The 19,585-nt window shown below is 44.8% G+C and overlaps 1 protein-coding gene across 2 annotated transcripts in view; it reads left to right on the top strand.

The window, feature by feature from the left end:
* Gucy2c (guanylate cyclase 2C) overlaps positions 1-19,585 on the top strand; it is an 83,214-nt gene that overhangs the window by 59,920 nt on the left and 3,709 nt on the right. For both annotated transcript variants that reach the window (XM_031381034.1, XM_031381035.1), the window contains 5 exons: positions 3,780-3,938; positions 7,437-7,629; positions 8,843-9,017; positions 15,168-15,266; positions 16,712-16,806. In XM_031381034.1, the coding sequence (XP_031236894.1) occupies positions 3,780-3,938; positions 7,437-7,629; positions 8,843-9,017; positions 15,168-15,266; positions 16,712-16,806 (721 nt within the window). The remainder of the gene's footprint in view (positions 1-3,779; positions 3,939-7,436; positions 7,630-8,842; positions 9,018-15,167; positions 15,267-16,711; positions 16,807-19,585) is intronic.

The following is a 19,585-nucleotide window of genomic DNA, read 5'->3' as shown; positions in this document are numbered from 1 at the left end:
TTGGAAAAGCATTCATCTCAGAGAAAGAATAACTTATAAAGTACTCTTCTTCAAACTTGATACAAGAGCTACAAATGACAAGCAAAGCATTCAGTCTCATTCTTTGTTGTTCTCTTTCCTACAAGCCACCTCCCAAGTTAATTGTCTATGTCTCCCTTGGGTAGATAAATACTTTTGAAATATATAAGCTGTTCTGAAAACTATAGTATAGTGTAGCAACATCAAATAAACAATACTACTAATAGTGAGGCTGAGATAGGAGAAGCAAGATTTCAAGACCCTTATGTTGTACACAGCAAGACTCTGTCACAAACAAGCTGAAAGTGTATATAGATTGTATAATATTGGACCTATTTCTCCAATTACCAAATTAGAGAGACCATTGGATGACAATCAACAAGTTTCTAATTCCTCATGTTTTTGGATTTCAGTCAACTAGGATATGTTGGTAATATTAATTTTCATATTAAGATATTAAGAAAAGGTAATTGTTACTCTTTCCGTTCTTGTTGTAAGAGACGGAATTAGATTTGTGTGGATTTGTTGAAAGATTACTTTCTTGCTTCTTCTAGGGCGTAGTTTTGCTCCTTATGTTAATGTTTTCCATCTATTATCCTTTGTAGGGCTGGATTTGTGGAAAGATATTGTGTAAATTTTGTTTTGTCATGGAATATCTTGTTTTCTCCATCTATGGTAATTGAGAGTTTTGCTGGGTATAGTAGCCTGGGCTGGCATTTGTGTTCTTGTAGAGTCTGTATGACATCTACCAAGGATCTTCTAGCTTTCATGGTCTCTGGTGAGAAGTCTGGTGTAATTCTGATAGGCCTGCCTTTATATGTTACTTGCCTTTTTTCCCTTACTGCTTTTAAAAATACTTTCTTTGTTTAGTGCATTTGGTGTTTTTATTATTATGTGATGGGAGGAATTTCTTTTCTGCTCCAGTCTATTTGGAGTTCTGTAGGCTTCTTGTATGTTCATGGGCATCTCTTTCTTTAGGTTAGGGAAGTTTTCTTCTATAATTTTCTTGAAGATATTTACTGGTCCATTACATTGGGGAGTCTTCACTCTCTTCTATACCTATTATCCTTAGGTTTGGTCTTCTCATTGCATCCTGGATTTCTTGGATGTTTTGGGTTAGGAGATTTTTTCTTTTTGCATTTTCTTTGACTGTTATGTCAATGTTTTATATGGTGTCTTCTGCCCCTGAGATTCTCCCTTCTATCTCTTGCATTCTGTTGGTGATGTTTGCATCTATGACTCCTGATTTCTTTCCTAGGTTTTGTATCTCCAGGTTTGTCTCTCTTTCTGATTTCTTAATTGTTTCTATTTCCATTTTCAGATTCTGGATGGTTTTGCTCATTTCCTTCACTTGTTTGATTGTGTTTTCCTGTAGTTCTTTAAGGGATTTTTGTGATTCCTCTTTAAAAGCTTCTAACTGTTTACCTGTGTTCTCCTGTATTTCTTTGAGGATGCTCTTTATGTCTTTCTTAAAGTCCTGTATCATCATCATGAGAAGTGATTTTATATCTGAATCTTGCTTTTCCGGTGTGTGTGATGGTGTGTCCAGGACTTGCTATGGTGGGAGTATTGTGTTCTGATGATGCCAAGTAACCTTGGTTTGTGTTGTTTATTTTCTTACGCTTCCCCCCCCACACCCCTGCCATCTGGTTATTTCTAGTGCTACCCGCCCTTGCTAAATCTGACTGGACCCTGTCCTTCCTGTGATCCTGGTTGTGTCAGAACTCCTCAGAGTCAAGCTGTCTCTGTGATCCTGTGATTCTGGGATCCTCTGACCCTGGGCTTGTTAGAGCACCTGGGAGTGCAGCAGCTTCCTCTAGGTGTTGTAGGACTGGCTGTGGAGCCTGGGCCCAAGGTCTGCTCAGGACACCAGCCCAGAGAGACCAGAAGGCAGTGATTGTGAGCCACCATGTGGTTGCTAGGATTTGAACTCAGGACCTTCGGAAGAGCAGTCAGTGCTCTTACCTGCTGATCCATCTCACCAGCCCAGAAAGTTCTTAATATTTTTAAGATCTAGCTTTTATTTTTAATTATTTGTATGTGTGTGAGTTTATGCACGTGTGTGTGGGCACCCAGATCCCTTAGACCTGAGCTGGGATGGCAGGAGACTGTAAGTCACCTGACGTGGTCCTAGGAGGTGAACGAGAGTCCTCTGGTAAAGCAGAAAAGGCTCCTATGAACCATCTCTCCAGCCCCCAAGGTCAGCAAGCTTTTAAAATCTCCAAAATCACCAGCTGTAGCCCTAGACGCTTTAGATTTGTTTTCTGAATCAGAACAGCATTCATGTTCGAAGTACGTGGTCCATCCCTTATCCAGTGATGCCAAATCCTAGATGCTGTGTGCTTTTAGATAACACACTACAGATGGGGAAAGGGACAGTGGCTGGAGAGCTGGGGGACCAAGCACCAAGGAAAGCATGATGCTGGCTTGCTGGGGACAGAGCGCAAATCAATATGCACTCACTCACGCACGCACACACGCACGCATGCACACAGGCTACCAACTTTCTCATTCATGAAGCTGGAGTGAGCTGGATGGTTTCTATCCTTCCTTTCACTTCTGACTTTCTGGGGGCGTCCTTAGGACAGCTTAAGATTCAGACACCTGCTGAGGTGAGACACCAAAGCAGAGACTGGAGCTGTAGCTGGTGAGCTGATGTGGTCCGATTGGCAGAAGTGGGCACTGTTTGAATAGAGCAGGAAATAACAACAGATTCCATTCTCGCCTTTTCACTCCTTCCCTGGCTGTCACTGAGGTCAGTCGGGACTGTGCAGTATCAAGGACAGGGACTCTCATGGAGATCATGAGCCACTGGCCTTTACCCTTGACTCTGGTGGGTCTCAAACATGGCTGCACATTTGAGATTCCCCAAGGAGCTTTAAGAAACACTGGCACCTTATTCTACCCTAGAGCATTTGGCGTAACTGCTCTGAGGTGTGACTTAGCACTGGGAGTTTTAATCATTCCCTAGGTGATGAGGATTCACAGTTAAGGTGGGGGAACTTTTAATTGAAGCCATTCATTTGGAAAAAAATAATCCATCATCTCCCTTGCTTGCTCCTGATCCCATCCTGCCTAACTAACCTTTACTGGTGGAGTCAAGCAAGAATCCCTTGGGAGCTTGTTATAAAAAAATTCTGTCTCTTGGGACTGTTGAGATGTCAACAAGACCAGGCTCAGTTCATCCCCAAAACAATGTTGTCCTCACACCTCCTCTACTGTGTCTCTGTCTCTCTCTCACACACACACATATACACACACACATGCACAAACACATACACACAGAGGCACAACACACACAGACACACAGAGAAACATAAACACAAACACACACAATAGACATACACAAACACACATATAGACACACAGAGGGGGGGAAGGAGGAAGAGAGAGAGAGAGAGAGAGAGAGAAAGAGAGAGAGAGAGAGAGCATGCCACACAGAGACACAACCAGTCTCACACACATACACACAGAGAGAAACACAGAGACACACACACCAAACACAGACACAGACACACACACACACACACATACTCACACACTCATACAAAGCCAAAGCAAGCCATCTCTCCTTCTGAGGGCAGAAGTGGGAACTTGTCAATGATGTAATCATGATGACGGAACGGCTGGGGCATCTCAGAGCTTTCCTCCATGTCTCTCTGCATGCTATAAGTATAATCTTTAACATGCACAACACCATGAGACCCCTCATGTCCCTTCCCTATGATGTGTAAAAATCCTTTGTCTGTTACCACCTGCAGCCTTTTCCATGACCAAAAAAATGAGTCCTACATGGACACCTTGATCCGACGTCTACAGCTGTACTCTCGAAACCTGGAACACCTGGTGGAGGAAAGGACCCAGCTGTACAAGGCGGAGAGGGACAGGGCTGACCACCTGAACTTTATGCTGCTCCCACGGTAAGGCGCGTCTCCTGCAAACATGGCTTCCCAGGATTCCACGGCCAGGCACCTTGCTCCCAGCTGAAACCTTCAACATACCCGCCTCTCGCTGTTGCTGGTTCTGTTCTGGATTTGGTTTGGGATTTTGTTTGTTTTGGGTAGTTTAGGATGGTTTCCTTTTATAGACCCTTCAGGGTTAAAAATGCTTATCCTTGCTGAGCTTCCTGATTTCACACTGAATTCCTACAGGCTGTGAGTTCTCAGACCTCATGAAGCCTACATTCGGCCATCAGGCAGGTTGCCGTCTGTCTGTCCCCAGTCTCAGAGTGGAAACTCAAGTCCGCCTGTGCTGTGTGAGCTGTGAGGCATTGGGCAATAGTTGTGGGTGTCTTTGCTTTTCTTCTTGACATCACAAGCCAAGTCCAAGTCGTGAGAACTAGAAGTTACTCGGGAGAGAGGAGGTGGGTGACGCGCACCAGGTGTCTCGCCACCAGGCCATCTATGAGCGAACTTCATGAAGCATGGTCAGCACAGGAGAGAAAGGACATTAATACTGAAATCCCCAGAAAGCTTAATATTTTCTGAACACTGTCATTCAAATAAGTTCCCAAGGAATGTTAAGATAAACAAGGAATCACGACATGGTTTGGCCGTGGCTTTGTACAAGCAGGAAGCGAAGGTCTCTTCCTGTTAAGGTGTGGCAAGCTGTCAATTGAGCGTAAAGACGAGCGAGGTAGCCTAGCTCTGGTAACATCATGGAAACTGAGCCCGGTGAGACCTGACTTCAAAGCTTGCTTCCAGCCACTGCTATGGATGAGCAGTCTTGGACAGGAGACGTAAATGCTCCAGCCTGTCTCCCCTCTTCCTTCACTATCTTGGGTAGCAGATAAGAAACTAATACTTGCCTATGACATTCATGCTGGGGTAGACACAGTCACCGTGGCTTCTCCAGTTCTTTTGCTGTTTCCTCGACCCCTCCCAGATCCACCCCCTTCTGTACTATTTTCCATATAAAAAGTTATTTCTTCTCTGTAAACCTGGGCAAAGAGTTAGGGGACACACACATGCTCCACTCAGTCCCTGAGACTAAGAGAAGCCTAGTTGGGACCCTGAGCCTTCCAGCTCAGACACACAAACTAGGAGAGCATTCTGGAAATATACTAGAACCACCTGCCTCTGTGTCGAAGAGGGCCTGTGTTCCTGAGCCACATAAACTCACTATGTCATGCTGAGTTCTTTGCCTGGACAGTAAGGCCTCGTTGACAAACATGACACTGTGGTTGTCCCAGGGTTTTCACAAGCTCCGTTCAACATGACCACTAGATGGCAACTTTTAAAAAAATTGTGTGTGTGTGTGTGTGTGTGTGTGTGTGTGTGTGTGTGTATGTGTGTCTGTACATGAGCACCCACGCCTGTATACATTCAAGTGTGGTTGCCCACTTAGGCCAGTGGAAGCCATCAGATCTGAGTTAGAGTCTTATGTGGTTGTGAGCTACTTGATATGGGATCTGGGAATGAAATCCCGGTCCTCTGCAAAAACAGCAAGCACTCTTAATGGTTGAACCATCTCTCCTGCACCAATGGTAAGTAATCTTGCTAGGTGGTTGAAGCCAGGCTTCACTATAATTCTGGAAAAATATATTTTATGGAAACTTCGTGTTTGCAAAATAACGTTAAGTGGCTGCTGTCCAGAAGAACCAAAACCCAACATTTCTAGCACCGCTGAAGGGTGTGTAGGACCCACCACCATTTCAGCATGTATTAAATGGTACCCAGGAGATTAGGAAAATGTAAATGGGTTTTCCTCTTGTGAGAAAACCAAGATATCTAATTTGTATTCAAATTCTGTGACAGCAGCAACCCTTTACCCAAGCTCACTACCTGAAGTTCTCTTTCTTTCCCTTACCTAGAAACACTCACTTTTCTGGGGAGTACATGGTTTTCAAGTTTCTTTGTCTTCTTCAACATTAACATAAAAAGCACAGACTGGCAGAAATCCCAGTGTAATCATTATGTTTCTGCAACACCCACAGCACTCTGCATGTTACACATACACAGCGTGCCATTTACACACAGTGTGGCATCACAGCCTAACCAACCACATCAAGGATTATTTTGCAAAGGTCCCTACATTGTGTTACTACACTTGAAAAGCTCTCCTCTAAGCACTGGAGAGTCTCCGTGTGTTCCAGACCCCTGTGGCTGATAGGCCATGGGTTTTCTCGACGATCCCCAGAGATTCTACATTGTTAGCATCATCTCCAAATCTTCTCCATCTCCCTGAACATGGCTTGCCTTGCAGATGGCTGTGGTGCACAGGACGGGCAGGTATTGCTCAGTTCTAGTAACAGCTCTGTCTGCAGCAGGCTATGGGATCACAGGAAATTCCCACTTCCTTTTCAGCCCTTTGTTTTCTTATCTATATAAAAATGAAGTATTTGGGGACTAGAGACATGGCTCAGCAGTTAGGGGCATTTGCTGCTCTTGCAAAGTACCTGAGTTTGCAGCACCCACATGGTAGCTCACAAGTCTCCTTAGCTCCAGTCTCGAGAGTGCCCTCTTCTGGCCTCTGCACGTACCAGGCACACTTGCAGTACATATACACACATTCAAGCAAACACTTTGTACAAAATAAAGAAAATGAGGGCTTTGTTCCCGTAGGCTGCTGTCACACCTCCCAGCATCTAGGTTTTGATACTGAGGCTTCCACATTTCTGCTCAGGCTCCCTTCAAAATGACCCCAACAGCAACAGAGACTCCTCAACCCCAGTCAGCCCCAGAACGCTTCCTCCGTGAGGAAGGCACCTTGTCCCCTAAAGGAAGTTCCAGTCCGCTCAGGTGGACTTGCTCTGTGAAGCTGCCCCTCCCAACCTTTCAGTGAGGTTTTCTGAGTGACTTCTCTTTGGCATCCTTTGCTGTAGCTGCAACTTACCAATGGAGTGGTTGACTTTGCTCCTTAAAGGACCAGAATCTGGTTCAAAATATCCAATAAATTATGATTTAGGTATATTTAAAATGAATGTTGAATGCATCATTTCTTTGGCATGATGTTAAATAACCCCATGAAGTATCTGAGCGGGGCAGAACTGGTGGCTTTGGTGAGAAGGGCAGGGCTCGTAGCCTTAGGGCCAATTTCTGACATCAGTGACATACTTGACATTGAGGCTTCTGAATATGGTGCTATGCTTGTTTGAAATGGATTATCAATGGAGAGATTATCAATGAATGCATATAGACATTAGTTATATAGGTGATAGGATTGTGAGTTTATGAATATTACTAATCTAAGTTAAGGTTGAAAATGCTTATTTTCATCCAATTTCAGATACGCGTACACATATGTGGGCAGTGGAGTCATACACACACATGTGAAATCTGTTGGCTTTGCTTCCTGGACACTCACTGGAATTCATTAGAAATCATGTGTTATTCAGTCCTGTTGACAGTTGCTACAATCTAAACTGCAAGGCAAGGAAACTCTACAGATGTTAAAGGTCATTTTCCTCCCTCATCTAGGCTGGTGGTAAAGTCCCTGAAGGAGAAAGGCATTGTGGAGCCAGAGCTGTACGAAGAAGTCACAATCTACTTCAGTGACATTGTGGGCTTCACCACCATCTGCAAGTACAGCACACCCATGGAGGTGGTGGACATGCTGAATGACATCTACAAGAGCTTTGACCAGATTGTGGACCACCATGATGTCTACAAGGTACCTTCTCCAACCCTCAGGCTTCGACAACTGAGTGGCCCAAGGCCACCAGAGCCTGACTCAGTTGCCCCTGTTATAACTCCTGCCCCCTCCCCCCCCATCACCCCCCACTCAGCTATAACAAGAGGCAGGTCAAGAACGCTTCCTATTCTACCTGCGTTGAGTTCTAGCACCAAAGTCATGGGGACTCAGAACTGCCTGTAACTCTAGCTCCAAGGGATCTGTCATCCTCTTTTGGTTTCTGCAGGTACCTGCACTTAGCACACAGACACATACAAACATGCATGCAAAAATCAATCAATCAACCAATCAACCAATCTTTAGCACTCACAGAAGTGGTGCTTGAATCCAAGCTGAACCGGAAAAGATGTAGAAGAATTTTAAAAGGTCAGATGTCAAAATTACCTTAAGAAGTAGCCCAGAAGGAAGAAATTACAGCACAGATAAATTTAGGATGACAAATACAGAGGAAACGGCAGTGTTTCAAATCCCCTATAAAGCAATGGGCAGCATGTAAGCTGACTGTAAATGAAGCGCAGACAGTGGAGTTACGGTGAACACTGCACAAGGCCATAAAAATGTTTCCTTCTTGAAGGAACCTACAATTACTCTTGGCAAAATACTATGTTGAAAATGATCATCGCTAAAGCTTATTCTGGTAAAATTATATAGGATCAGTCAGGTCATTTCATTATTTAGTTTTAATCTTCACTGTGAAATGTACGGGCATGTGTCCACCTCCTTGTCTGCACCACTAACATGCGGATGCCCACAGGGCATCTGATCCTTTAAGCTGAAGTTGCAAATGGGTGGGAGCCACCAAGTGAATGCAGGATTGCACCCTGGTCTTCTGCAAGAGCCAGAGGTGTCCTCAGTCACAGAGCCTTGTGCCCAGCCCCATAAATGGATCACTTGAACACTTACAGAATTGTCTACAATGTGTAGACACTTCATCTGCACAATGTAACTATAAAATTCTTCTTTATGGCTAAAATCTTCCATAGTTGTTGTGTCATCCAGTTAACTAGACTACTAAGAAAAGAGAGAAAGAAAGAAAACTGGAGAAATTGTCATAGATGGGCCCTGAACAAGGTAAACAGGACTGTGCTCATTCTGAGCTCTCATTCCTTACTCATATGTGCGTTCAGAAAAGGATTCTGTTCAGTTCTGTCTCCCGTGGAGTAGAGCCACTGATGAGAACGTGTTTCCACAGGTAGAAACCATCGGCGATGCCTACGTGGTGGCCAGCGGTCTGCCGATGAGAAATGGCAACCGGCATGCAGTAGATATTTCCAAGATGGCCTTGGACATCCTGAGCTTCATAGGGACCTATGAGCTGGAGCATCTCCCTGGCCTCCCCGTGTGGATTCGCATTGGAGTTCATTCTGGTGAGGACTTGGGCATCCTAGCAAGAGGGGGCCTGTCTTAGTCAGGGTTTCTATTGCTGCACAAACATCATGACCAAGAAACAAGCTGGAGAGGAAAAAAATGTACTCATCTTATCACCAAAGGAAGTCAGGACTGGAACTCAAACAGGTCAGGAAGCAGGAGCTGATGCAGAGGCCATGGAGGGATGTTACTGGCTTGCTTCCCTTGGCTTGCTCAGCTTGCTTTCTTATAGAACCCAGGACTACCAGCCCAGGGATGGCACCACCCACAAGGGCCTGGGCCCTCCCCCTTGATCACTGATTGAGAAAATGCCTTACAGCTGGATCTCATGGAGGCATTTCCTAACTTGAATCTCCTTTCTCTGTGAGAACTCCAGCTTGTGTCAAGTTGACTCACAAAACCAACCAGTACAGGGTCACTCAAAGTAAAACACACAAGGCCATATTTTTTCATGTAAAACTTATTCTTAACCTATGTGCCAAGTGTGGAGTCCGGTATATATCCTGACACATTTAGCCCATCAGCCCCTCGATTACGCCTGAAATAACACCATGGATAGCAAGTCTGTTCCAGGATGGATAAACATTCTGACCACACAGGCAAACAAGAGGTTCTGGACTGCCCTTAAATCGTCACATCTGTCTCACTATTGCCTTCCCATACACAGTCCCAACTCCTGTCCATGTTCCATTAAAATGTTATAATGCTAGGGCTGGAGATACGGCTTAATGGTCAAGACAGTGTAGCACACTTGTAAGGGACCTCAGTTTAGTCCCAGCACCCATGACAGGCAGCTCACAGCACCTTTAACTCCAGCTCCAAGAGATACAATGCTCTTCTGACTTCTTCCAGCATCTACACTCAGACACACCTACCCACAGACAGATGGGCACATACATGTCATGGAACATACAATCTTTTTTAAGAAGAAAAAAACAATATCTAAAAACCCATGATTCAGAGGAGAAACAACAGGTCAAAGGTCTCTAACACTTCTACTGTGAGGCAGTGCTACAGAGAGCACATGGGTCACTTAGAAGACAGTGGAAGTTTAAGAGCCTCATTGAAAGGAAAGTCAGGAGCATCAGAAGTGTGAGACAATCTGAAAGAATGAGTCAGAAAGAGTGAGAATGAGCAAGAGTAAGAGAGAATGAGAGGGGGGAACAAGACAGAGAGCAAGAGAAAGAGCGGGGAGGGAGAGAAAGGAGCTAATACTAGCAGAGGTGAGAGACCCAGAGCATCTGATTAGTTAAAGCTCTATGTCTTACTGTGTTCCACCTCTCTGAGAGTGGATCATAGGGGGACTGGGCCTGGGGTGGTGCCTGGCCACCAGCACACTGCTGGGAGGAGACAGAGCAAAGTCCAGAATGACGAGTCCACAGTGGTTCCCAGTCTCCTCTCTGGGTACCCATGTGCTGCCGTTATACTACCAGGAAGGGAAGTCAAGAACCAAGATCGGGTCCGAATACCGGGAGTAACTGGGACCATCGGGACTAGGCACACAGAAACTCTGCCAGCCCAGTGGCTCAGGTTCCTTCTGCTCCCACAACACTCAAAGGAAGCTCCACTCCCAGGCACTCTAACATGCCCAGGATCAGAGGAGAGGAGGATACAACATCTGTCCCAACATTAGGATTAACTGGGACCAGCAGGACCCAGGCACACAGGAACTCTGCCAGCCTAGTGGCTCAGGTTGCTTCCAGTCTGTCTGGGCTGGCTGGTGCCCTGAGCAGACCTTGGACACAAACTCTGCAGCTAGTCCCAAAACACTCAGAGGAAGCTCCACTCCCAGGTGCTCTAACAAGGGTCAGGATCCCAGAATCACAGGATCACAGAGATAGCTTGACTATGAGGAGTTCTGACACAACCTGAATCACAGGAAGGACAGACTCCAGTCAGATTTAGCAAGGGCAGGTAGAACTAGAGATAACATGATGATGCAGGGCAAGCGTAAGAATATAATCAACACAAACCAAGGTTACTTGGCATCATCAGAACACAATTCTCCCACCATAGCAAGTCCTGGACACACCATCACACACACCGGAAAAGCAAGATTCAGATATAAAATCACTTCTCATGATGATGATACAGGACTTTAAGAAAGACATAAATAGCACCCTTAAAGAAATACAGGAGAACACAGGTAAACAACTAGGAGCTCTTAAAGAGGAAACACAAAAATCCCTTAAAGAACTACAGGAAAACACAATCAAACAAGTGAAGGAAATGAGCAAAACCATCCAGAATCTAAAAATGGAAATAGAAACAATAAAGAAATCAGAAAGAGACAACCCTGGAGATACAAAACCTAGGAAAGAAATCAGGAGTCATAGATGCAAGCATCACCAACAGAATACAAGAGATAGAAGACAAAATCTCAGGGGCAGAAAACACCATACAAAACATTAACATAACAGTCAAAGAAAATGCAAAAAGCAAAAATCTCCTAACCCAAAACATCTAGGAAATCCAGGATGCAATGAGAAGACCAAACCTAAGGATAATAGGTATAGAAGAGAGTGAAGACTCCCAATGTAATGGGCCAGTAAATATCTTCAACAAAATTATAGAAGAAAACTTCCCTAACCTAAAGAAAGAGATGCCCATGAACATACAAGAAGCCTACAGAACTCCAAATAGACTGGAGCAGAAAAGAAATTCCTCCCATCACATAATAATCAAAACACCAAATGCACTAACCAAAGAAAGAATTTTAAAAGCAGTAAGGGAAAAAAGGTCAAGTAACATATAAAGGCAGACCTATCAGAATTACACCAGACTTCTCACCAGAGACTATGAAAGCTAGAAGATCCTGGGCAGATGTCATACAGACCCTACAAGAACACAAATGACAGCCTAGGCTACTATACCCAACAAAACTCTCAATTACCATAGATGGAGAAAACAAGATATTCCATGACAAAACAAAATTTACCCAATATCTTCCACAAATCCAGCCCTACAAAGGATAATAGATGGAAAACATCAACTTAAGGAGCAAAACTACACCCTAGAAGAAGCAAGAAAGTAATCTTTCAACAAATCCATAAAAACCTAATTCTACCTCTTACAACAAAAACAAGAAGTAACAACTACTTTTTCTTAATATCTTAATATGAAAATTAATATTACTGACATATCCTAGTCAATTGAAATCCAAAAACATGAGGAATTAGAAATTTGTTGACTGTCATCCAGTGAACATGTACAATGAATATGTAAGGTAAAAAGTTTAAATTATCTTCACTAATACTTTGCATGACACATTGTCTTGCCTTTTTCACACATTCACATGTATGCATACATGCAAGCACATACACAAGCACACATACACACATGTAGCATACACAAGCACACATACACACATGCAAACACAGACACATGTCTCCTCTATTTCATCTCTTCTATTTTTTTCTATTTTCTTCAACATTTATTGTGTCTTTTTTATTGGATATTTTATTTATTTACATTTCAAATGTTATCCCCTTTTCCAGTTTCCCCTCTGGAAACCCCTTATCCCATCCTCCCTCTGCCTGCTTCTGTGAGGGTGCTTACCCCCCCTCCGCCCACTCACTCCCACCTCCCTGCCCTGGCATTCCCCTACACTGGGGCATTGAGCCTTCCCAGGACTAAGAGCCTCTCCTCCCATTGATGTCCAACCAGGCCCTCCTTTGCTACATATGTGGCTGGAGCCATGAAACCCTCCATGTGTACTCTTGGTTGGTGGTTTAGTCTCTGGGAGCTCTGGGGGGTCTGGGTGGTTGATATTGTTGTTCTTCCTATGGGGCTGCAAACTCCTTCAGCTCCTTCAGTCCTTTCTCTAGCTCCCCCATTAGGGTCCCAGTGCTCAGTCTCATTCTTGGCTGTGAGCATCCGCCTGTATTTGCCAAGCTCTGATAGAACCTCTCAGGAGACAGATATATCAGGCTCCTGTCAGCCAGCACTTCTTGGCATCCACAATAGTGTCTGGGTTTGGTGACTATATATGGAATAGATCCCCAGGTGGGGCAGTCTCTGGATTTCCTTCAGTCTCTGCTCCACACTTTGTCTTGGTATTTCCTCCCTTGAGTATTTTGTTCTGCCTTCTAAGAAGGACTGAAACATCCACACTTTGGTCTTCCTTCTTGAGCTTCGTGTGGACTATGAATTATATCTTGGGTATTCTGAGCTTCTGGGCTAATATTTATCAGTGAATACATACCATGTGTATTCTTTTGTGATTGGGTTACCACACTCAGGATGGTATTTTCTAGTTCTATCCATTTGCCTAAGAATTTCATGAAATCATTGTTTTTCATAGCTGAGGAGTACTCCATTGTGTAAACATACCATATTTTCCGTATCAATTCCTCTGTTGAAGGACATCTGGGTTCTTTCCAGCTTCTGGCTATTATAAATAAGGCTGCTATGAACACAGTGGGGCATGTGCCCTTGTTACATGTTGGAAAATCTTCTAGGTATATGCTCAGGAGTGGTATAGCTGGGTCCTCAGGTAGGACTACATCCAGTTTTCTGAGGAACCACCAAACTGATTTCCACAGTGGTCTCTTGTATGTTTTTGTTAGCATTGTTTGTCTGTTTTGTTTTGTATCAAATCCAATAATGAGTTTAATTTAAGACTCAGGTAAAATCCAGTATTTTGAACTGTTTTTGGTTTATTTTAATCTTCACTATTAGGATAAATATGTTAAGAAACCCTTTTGCTTTAGAGATTTATTATTATTATTATTATTATTATTATTATTATTATTTGCATGTCTTGTGTATGTGTGAGAGGGTATGACTGCAGGTACCTATAGTTGGTAGAAGCAGGTGTCAAATCCCCTGGAGCTAGAGTCCCAGGCAGTTCTCAGCTGCCAAACTTAGGGCTTAGAACCCCCTCAGGGCCTCTGTGAGAGTAGTTTACACTGAATCATAGTCTCGACATTCAGAAGGCAGGGGCGAGTGATCTGGGTAACTCTGAGTTACCCTGGGCTACATCGTGAGCTCCAAGAGAGCCAGAGCTACCTAGTGAGACCTTGTCTCAAAAACAAACGAAAAAGGAAATCCAAATATTGGGGCGGGGGGAAAGCCAGCCAGAAAGCTAGTAGTTCCCTGTAGCTGGAAGTTTCTGTCTTCATACGGTCATCAGTTTCTGGGTTAATATTTCACTCTGCAGACCCAGATGCAAAGATAGTCCTTTCCAAGGGTTGCACTAATTTTTCCCGGGGAGGTGTGAACACCATCTATAGGATACCTATCAGACAGGGCACCAGTAAAAGAACAAAATAGAACGCTCACTCCAGTCTGGTCTGGTGGGCCGGTGAGCCGTTCGCTGGGTTTACTTCCAAGAGATTGAGTGACCTCAAATAACTCAAAGGTCCCAGGGATGGTGCTCCTGTTTCAGTTGGTCTTGTATATACCATAGCGTCTCCCTGGAGGTGCTTACATGCAACTGGGGCAGAGTCACAGCTGGCAACAGGACACAGGAGGGTGCAAGGGGCTGGAATCTCGAGATGAGGGTCCGAGGATCTTCCTATGAGGCAGCGGCAGCAGCAGCTCTGATCTAGATGATGCCTCTTTATGCTTAAGAAACAAATGTCCACAACACCCACCCATGGTGCCAACATGCTCACTCTTGTTTTGGCTTCTGTTCTGCATGTTAAGCATCCTTGCGCCACAGACCAAATCCAGCAGCACTGGCATGGCCGTAATGCTTATTGAAGACTCGGGCCACAGACATTCCTTTTGAGTGTTCCATCATAGGCCATCAGTCCTAGAAATAGCACCCTAAAATTAACACAAGGAAAGGGGCAGTTGTGTCTTTGGCCTATGGTTCCTTCTAGCAATCCAGAGTTTAGGACTGTGTGCTTTGGTACAGTAGACAAGCTATGGGATCACCCGAGACCTTCTTGAAAGCCCTTGAATTTCAAACGTTGGCATTTTGTGCCCCAGATCTTTGAATGCCTTCTTCTTCAGTAAAAATATAAGTGTTCCTTGCTATAACAAAATCCCAGAGCTTGTAGTCACTCATTAAAGGGATCACGTCATGTGTTTAGCCAAGTCTCCATGTCTTGAAGTACACAGCCCTGTGCCCATGAGAAAGGCTCACCTGTCCCAGCTCCATTCCTCAATGTGCAATGACGCCTCCTCTTCCTTCCTTCCAGGCCCCTGTGCTGCCGGTGTGGTGGGGATCAAGATGCCTCGCTATTGCCTGTTTGGAGATACGGTCAACACTGCCTCTAGGATGGAATCCACCGGCCTCCGTAAGAAGGGGCATCACTGTCTTCTTTAGGCAACAGAGATTCTCTCTTCCAACAGATGCACTTGTAGAATTCGCGGCACAGTACCACGACACAATGTCAGAGAGAGGCAGGACTCCCATGGGCTAGACTGAAGCCCGTATTAACACTCCATGTTTAATTTTATTGTATAGACTGCTGATTTAGACTGTTTCTGTATTTGGGGCCCATGTGCAATGAAATGAGGCATGTTCTAGATGGAATAGCCATGAACTTTAGCACATATCTATGTAAACTGTGTTACCCAATGGGAAAGATATGGACCAGATGCCTGGCTCAGATTCCTCTTTCCTCTTTACTTGAGTTTTCTAGAAGCTGACTTTAGGAGAGAAAGAATCTAGGAATATGTTCATACACAAGGCTTTTCTTCAGACTGAGTCAGTCTTTGACATTTTGCAAAGGCATGTGACCAGCAAAACTGAGGCACTGTGTATTGAATACAATAGACGATCAGTTAATATTGGTGGTAGTAATAATAATAATAATATATAGTAGAGGGAAGAAAGATGATGGTAGATGAAGTTTAGAAAGCTGACAAAGCACAGGACCCACGGCAAGATTTTGGTAGTTAGACTGACATGATCTAAGAATTATGTACCACAAAGTCAAAGTGTCATGGAAAGAAGAGTGTGACTCAAGCAGACTTAGATTAAAGTAAAAACTGTGCTCGCCTCATCTGCATATATTAGGGGAAGTCACTCCATCTTTCAAGACCTCAGAAAGGTCTTGAAATACATGAACGGAGGATGAGACACCGACCTCGCTGGGCGGGTTTCTGGACAGGACTGGGCCGGTGCAGTATTAAGCACTCGACAGCCCTCTGATCCCGTGGCCAGTGTCCACTCTTCTGACCACTGTCACGGCTTGTGGTGTGGCTGCTGGGCATCCAGCAATGAGCCGTTAGGTAGGAGTCCCTCGTCACTGTTCTTCAGAAGGAGATGGTGCTGGGGAAGAGGCAAGCTTGAGAAACTCAGAGCCCGACTCTTCACCTTGTCCACAGCCCCTTAGGTGTTTACTGAATCTTTATACTGGAGATCCCTCAGCCAAAGCCCTGCCCACTCAACCAAAGCCCCGCCCACTCAACCAAAGCCCCGCCCACTCAACCAAAGCCAGGTCAGAGGTTCCCACTCTGAGCTGGAATGAGACTCAATGGACAAAATTTGGAGAGTGTCAACATTCAGGATCCTAAAGAAAACAGTGCCAGACTGGTCTTCTGACATGGGCAGCATTTTGTCATCCACTGGCACTGTTTTTAAAGGTCTATTCACTAAAACAGCTGTACGCATTTTTCCATGATGGACAGTAGTTGCTTAGGGTGCTGGTGACATCTCAAATCAGAAAGAAACAAACCGTGACCATAGCGTATTTCGACGTGAGGGGATTCTCATGGCTCTGGTGTTTATTTCCAGCCTTGAGGATACACATGAGCAGCTCCACCATAGCCATCCTGAAGAGAACGGATTGCCAGTTCCTGTATGAAGTGAGGGGAGAAACGTACTTAAAGGTAGGAATGCTGCGGACACGTGTGGGCAAGCACTCAGATACAGATGTGTAGCAGAATCCTCCCTGTCCAATCACATTAAATGTTAGTACATCAAGAAGCCTGTGATTGGACAGGGAAAGGGGAGGCAGGGCGAAGAGTCAGAGGAGACAAGTAGAAGGGAGGAAGGTGGAGCAGGAGGAAGACGATTCAGATTCTGCGAAGCTTTAAATAGCCACGGGTTGACCTGGCCTGCAGGTCAAGTTATTCGGGGGAACGAGGAGGGTCACAACCTGTGAATAAAGAATGGGCAAGAGAGACGACAGGACTCAAGGAAGCATTGCTTGTCAAGAGCTGTTTACTTGGTTAAGCAGAGCATATTTAAAGCAAAAATCTTGGAGGGAGGGGGAGAGGAAGGAGGGAGAAGGATGTTTACAAGGGGAGGGGGAGAGGAAGGAGGGAGAAGGATGTTTACAGGATCTTCTGGTGCTGGGGGGAAGTTCTCAGAAGTCATGGTACACTGAATGTTTTTTATCTCAGGGCCAAGCTGGATCTTGGAGAGCAGGATGTTTATTCCAAGGTGCTTAGCCAGCTGGGGCAGGATGTTTTTCTCAGGTCTCTGGGTCAGGATGTTTTTCTCAGGTCTCTGGGTCAGGATGTTTTTCTCAGGTCTCTGATGGTTCCCAACAACAGGTAGCTATAACTATTGTAAGAGGATAGAATTGGGATAACTTGTCTAATCTAGGTGGGCAGCTTGCATCTTGTGAATTGGGAATTTATTGTTAATTAAATCTGACTGATTAATCATAAGCTAGAGTTTTGATTTACTGGGTTAAAGGGATTTGTGACAACTAGCCACAGGAAGGTAGATGGCTGAGAAGGAACTAACTCTGAGACAAGTGAGCCTCGCTGAGAAGAAGACCTTGATCAGTTGCTCCTGGGGCTTGCCTAGAGGCAGAGGTGGCGAGACTGCTGCCTGGGCAGAGAGTAGCTGCGCGTAGCATGGGAACTTGCTGATTTTTTTAAAAATTATTTCCTGAAACACATGTGGGCCACAAAAAGCTCTCCACCGAGGAAGCCAGAAAAGATGAAGCTGAAAAATCTTTTGTGCCCCATCCTATCCCTGCCGTGACCTCCACCATCCCTAGAGAAAGAACCTCAGCCCCTGTGAACTCAGAACGGCCCTATACTCCCACAAGCCCTTGAGCTGTTCCATGCTGGGGCTAGTAGGCTACAAAACATTGCTATCAGGCTGAAGAGGTGGCTCGGAGGTTAAAAGCACTTGCTGCTCTTGCAGAGGTCCTGGGTTCAGTTCCCAGCCCTCATACGCTGGGTCACAGCTGTCTGTAACTCCAGTTATAAGGGATCTGACGCCCTCTCTTGGTCTTCATGGGCACTGCATACCCATGGTAAAAATGCATACATACAGGCAAAACACTCATACAAATAAAGTAAAATAAATCTAAAAATAATTTTTAAAATGTAACAACACCAGCAATAACAGAACACTGCTGCCTTTAATCCCAGCACTTGGGAGGCAGAGGCAGGCGGATTTCTGAGTTTGAGGCCAGCCTGGTCTACAGAGTGAGTTCCAGGACAGCCAAGGCTATACAGAGAAACCCTGTCTTGAAAAAAAGAAAGAAAGAAGAAAAAGAAAAAAAAAAAGGAACACTGCTGCCATTTCCTCCATATACACACACCATCTATCTCCTCCACATACATGCATTGTCTGCCCACATACATGCACCACCTGCCCACATACATGCACCATCTGCCCACATACATGCACCGTCTGCCCACATACATGCACAGTCTGTCCCCAATCCCTCCTCCCGACCCAAGAGCTCAAACTGGTCAGGATTCACTGAAGTCTAAACGCCTGTCTGCTCACTTTCGAATATCGCTTTCTCCACAGTTGCTTTTATTTTTCTGAGGCTCTGGGCCAGTGGGTACCCAGATGTGGCCTCATACTCCTCATCCCTGAGTACTTATTAGACTGCAGGTGTCTAGACACCCTGCCTGGCCTCCTGAGACTCCATGGCAAGAACCAGGCACCTGTACTTTAGACGAGCATTCCGATGCTGTGACGCATAGATGTTTGAGGATCATGGCTATAGGTTTTCCATGCTGTGTCTTGCTTTTCTGCTCTTGTGTGTGTGAGAGAGATACATGCGCATATGTGAGTACACACTTGCAAGCCTGTGCACTTGCCGTGTAGAGACCTGAAGTTAATATCAGGATTCTCCCTGACTCTTCAAAGCAGAGTCTCTCACTCAAATCTGGATTTGACTGATATGGCTAGGCCGGCTCTCCAGACTGGGGCTTCCCTGTCTCTGCCTTCTGAGGTTCGGGTTATGGGGAGTGTGGACGTCCACTGATGTGGTAAGCACTTGAACTTCTGAGGCATGTCTGTCATGTGCTTCTCACGTTTAAACCATCTGCCCTGTGAAGCCACCAGCTGTCCCCAGCCATCTTTCAGGTGTATTTGAAGATTATCACAATGTTTACACAATTGATCTAAAGCCAGCAGCTGACCATATGTGTTTTCATCGCCAGCAGCCAAACATGTACGTTGTAGCTGCAACTTGGGAAACATTTCCTTTTAAACAAAACTGTGAAATAACACTCTGTGTTTTAGTCTTCCACAAACATGTTTACAAAACCAAGATCATTTGCCCCTAAAATGCTACTTATAGTCTTGTAAAAATGTAGATACATAGATACATATTTAATCTATATGCATCTGATCTCATCTCCCCAGATAAAGCCTTAGCAAAAGTAAAATTTCTTGTAAGTTTCCACC

This window comes from Mastomys coucha, unplaced genomic scaffold, assembly GCF_008632895.1.
Source record: "Mastomys coucha isolate ucsf_1 unplaced genomic scaffold, UCSF_Mcou_1 pScaffold20, whole genome shotgun sequence".
Lineage (NCBI taxonomy): Eukaryota > Metazoa > Chordata > Mammalia > Rodentia > Muridae > Mastomys > Mastomys coucha.
The sequence above is the reverse complement of the archived record's forward strand: the minus strand, read 5'-3'. Positions and strand labels throughout refer to the sequence as shown.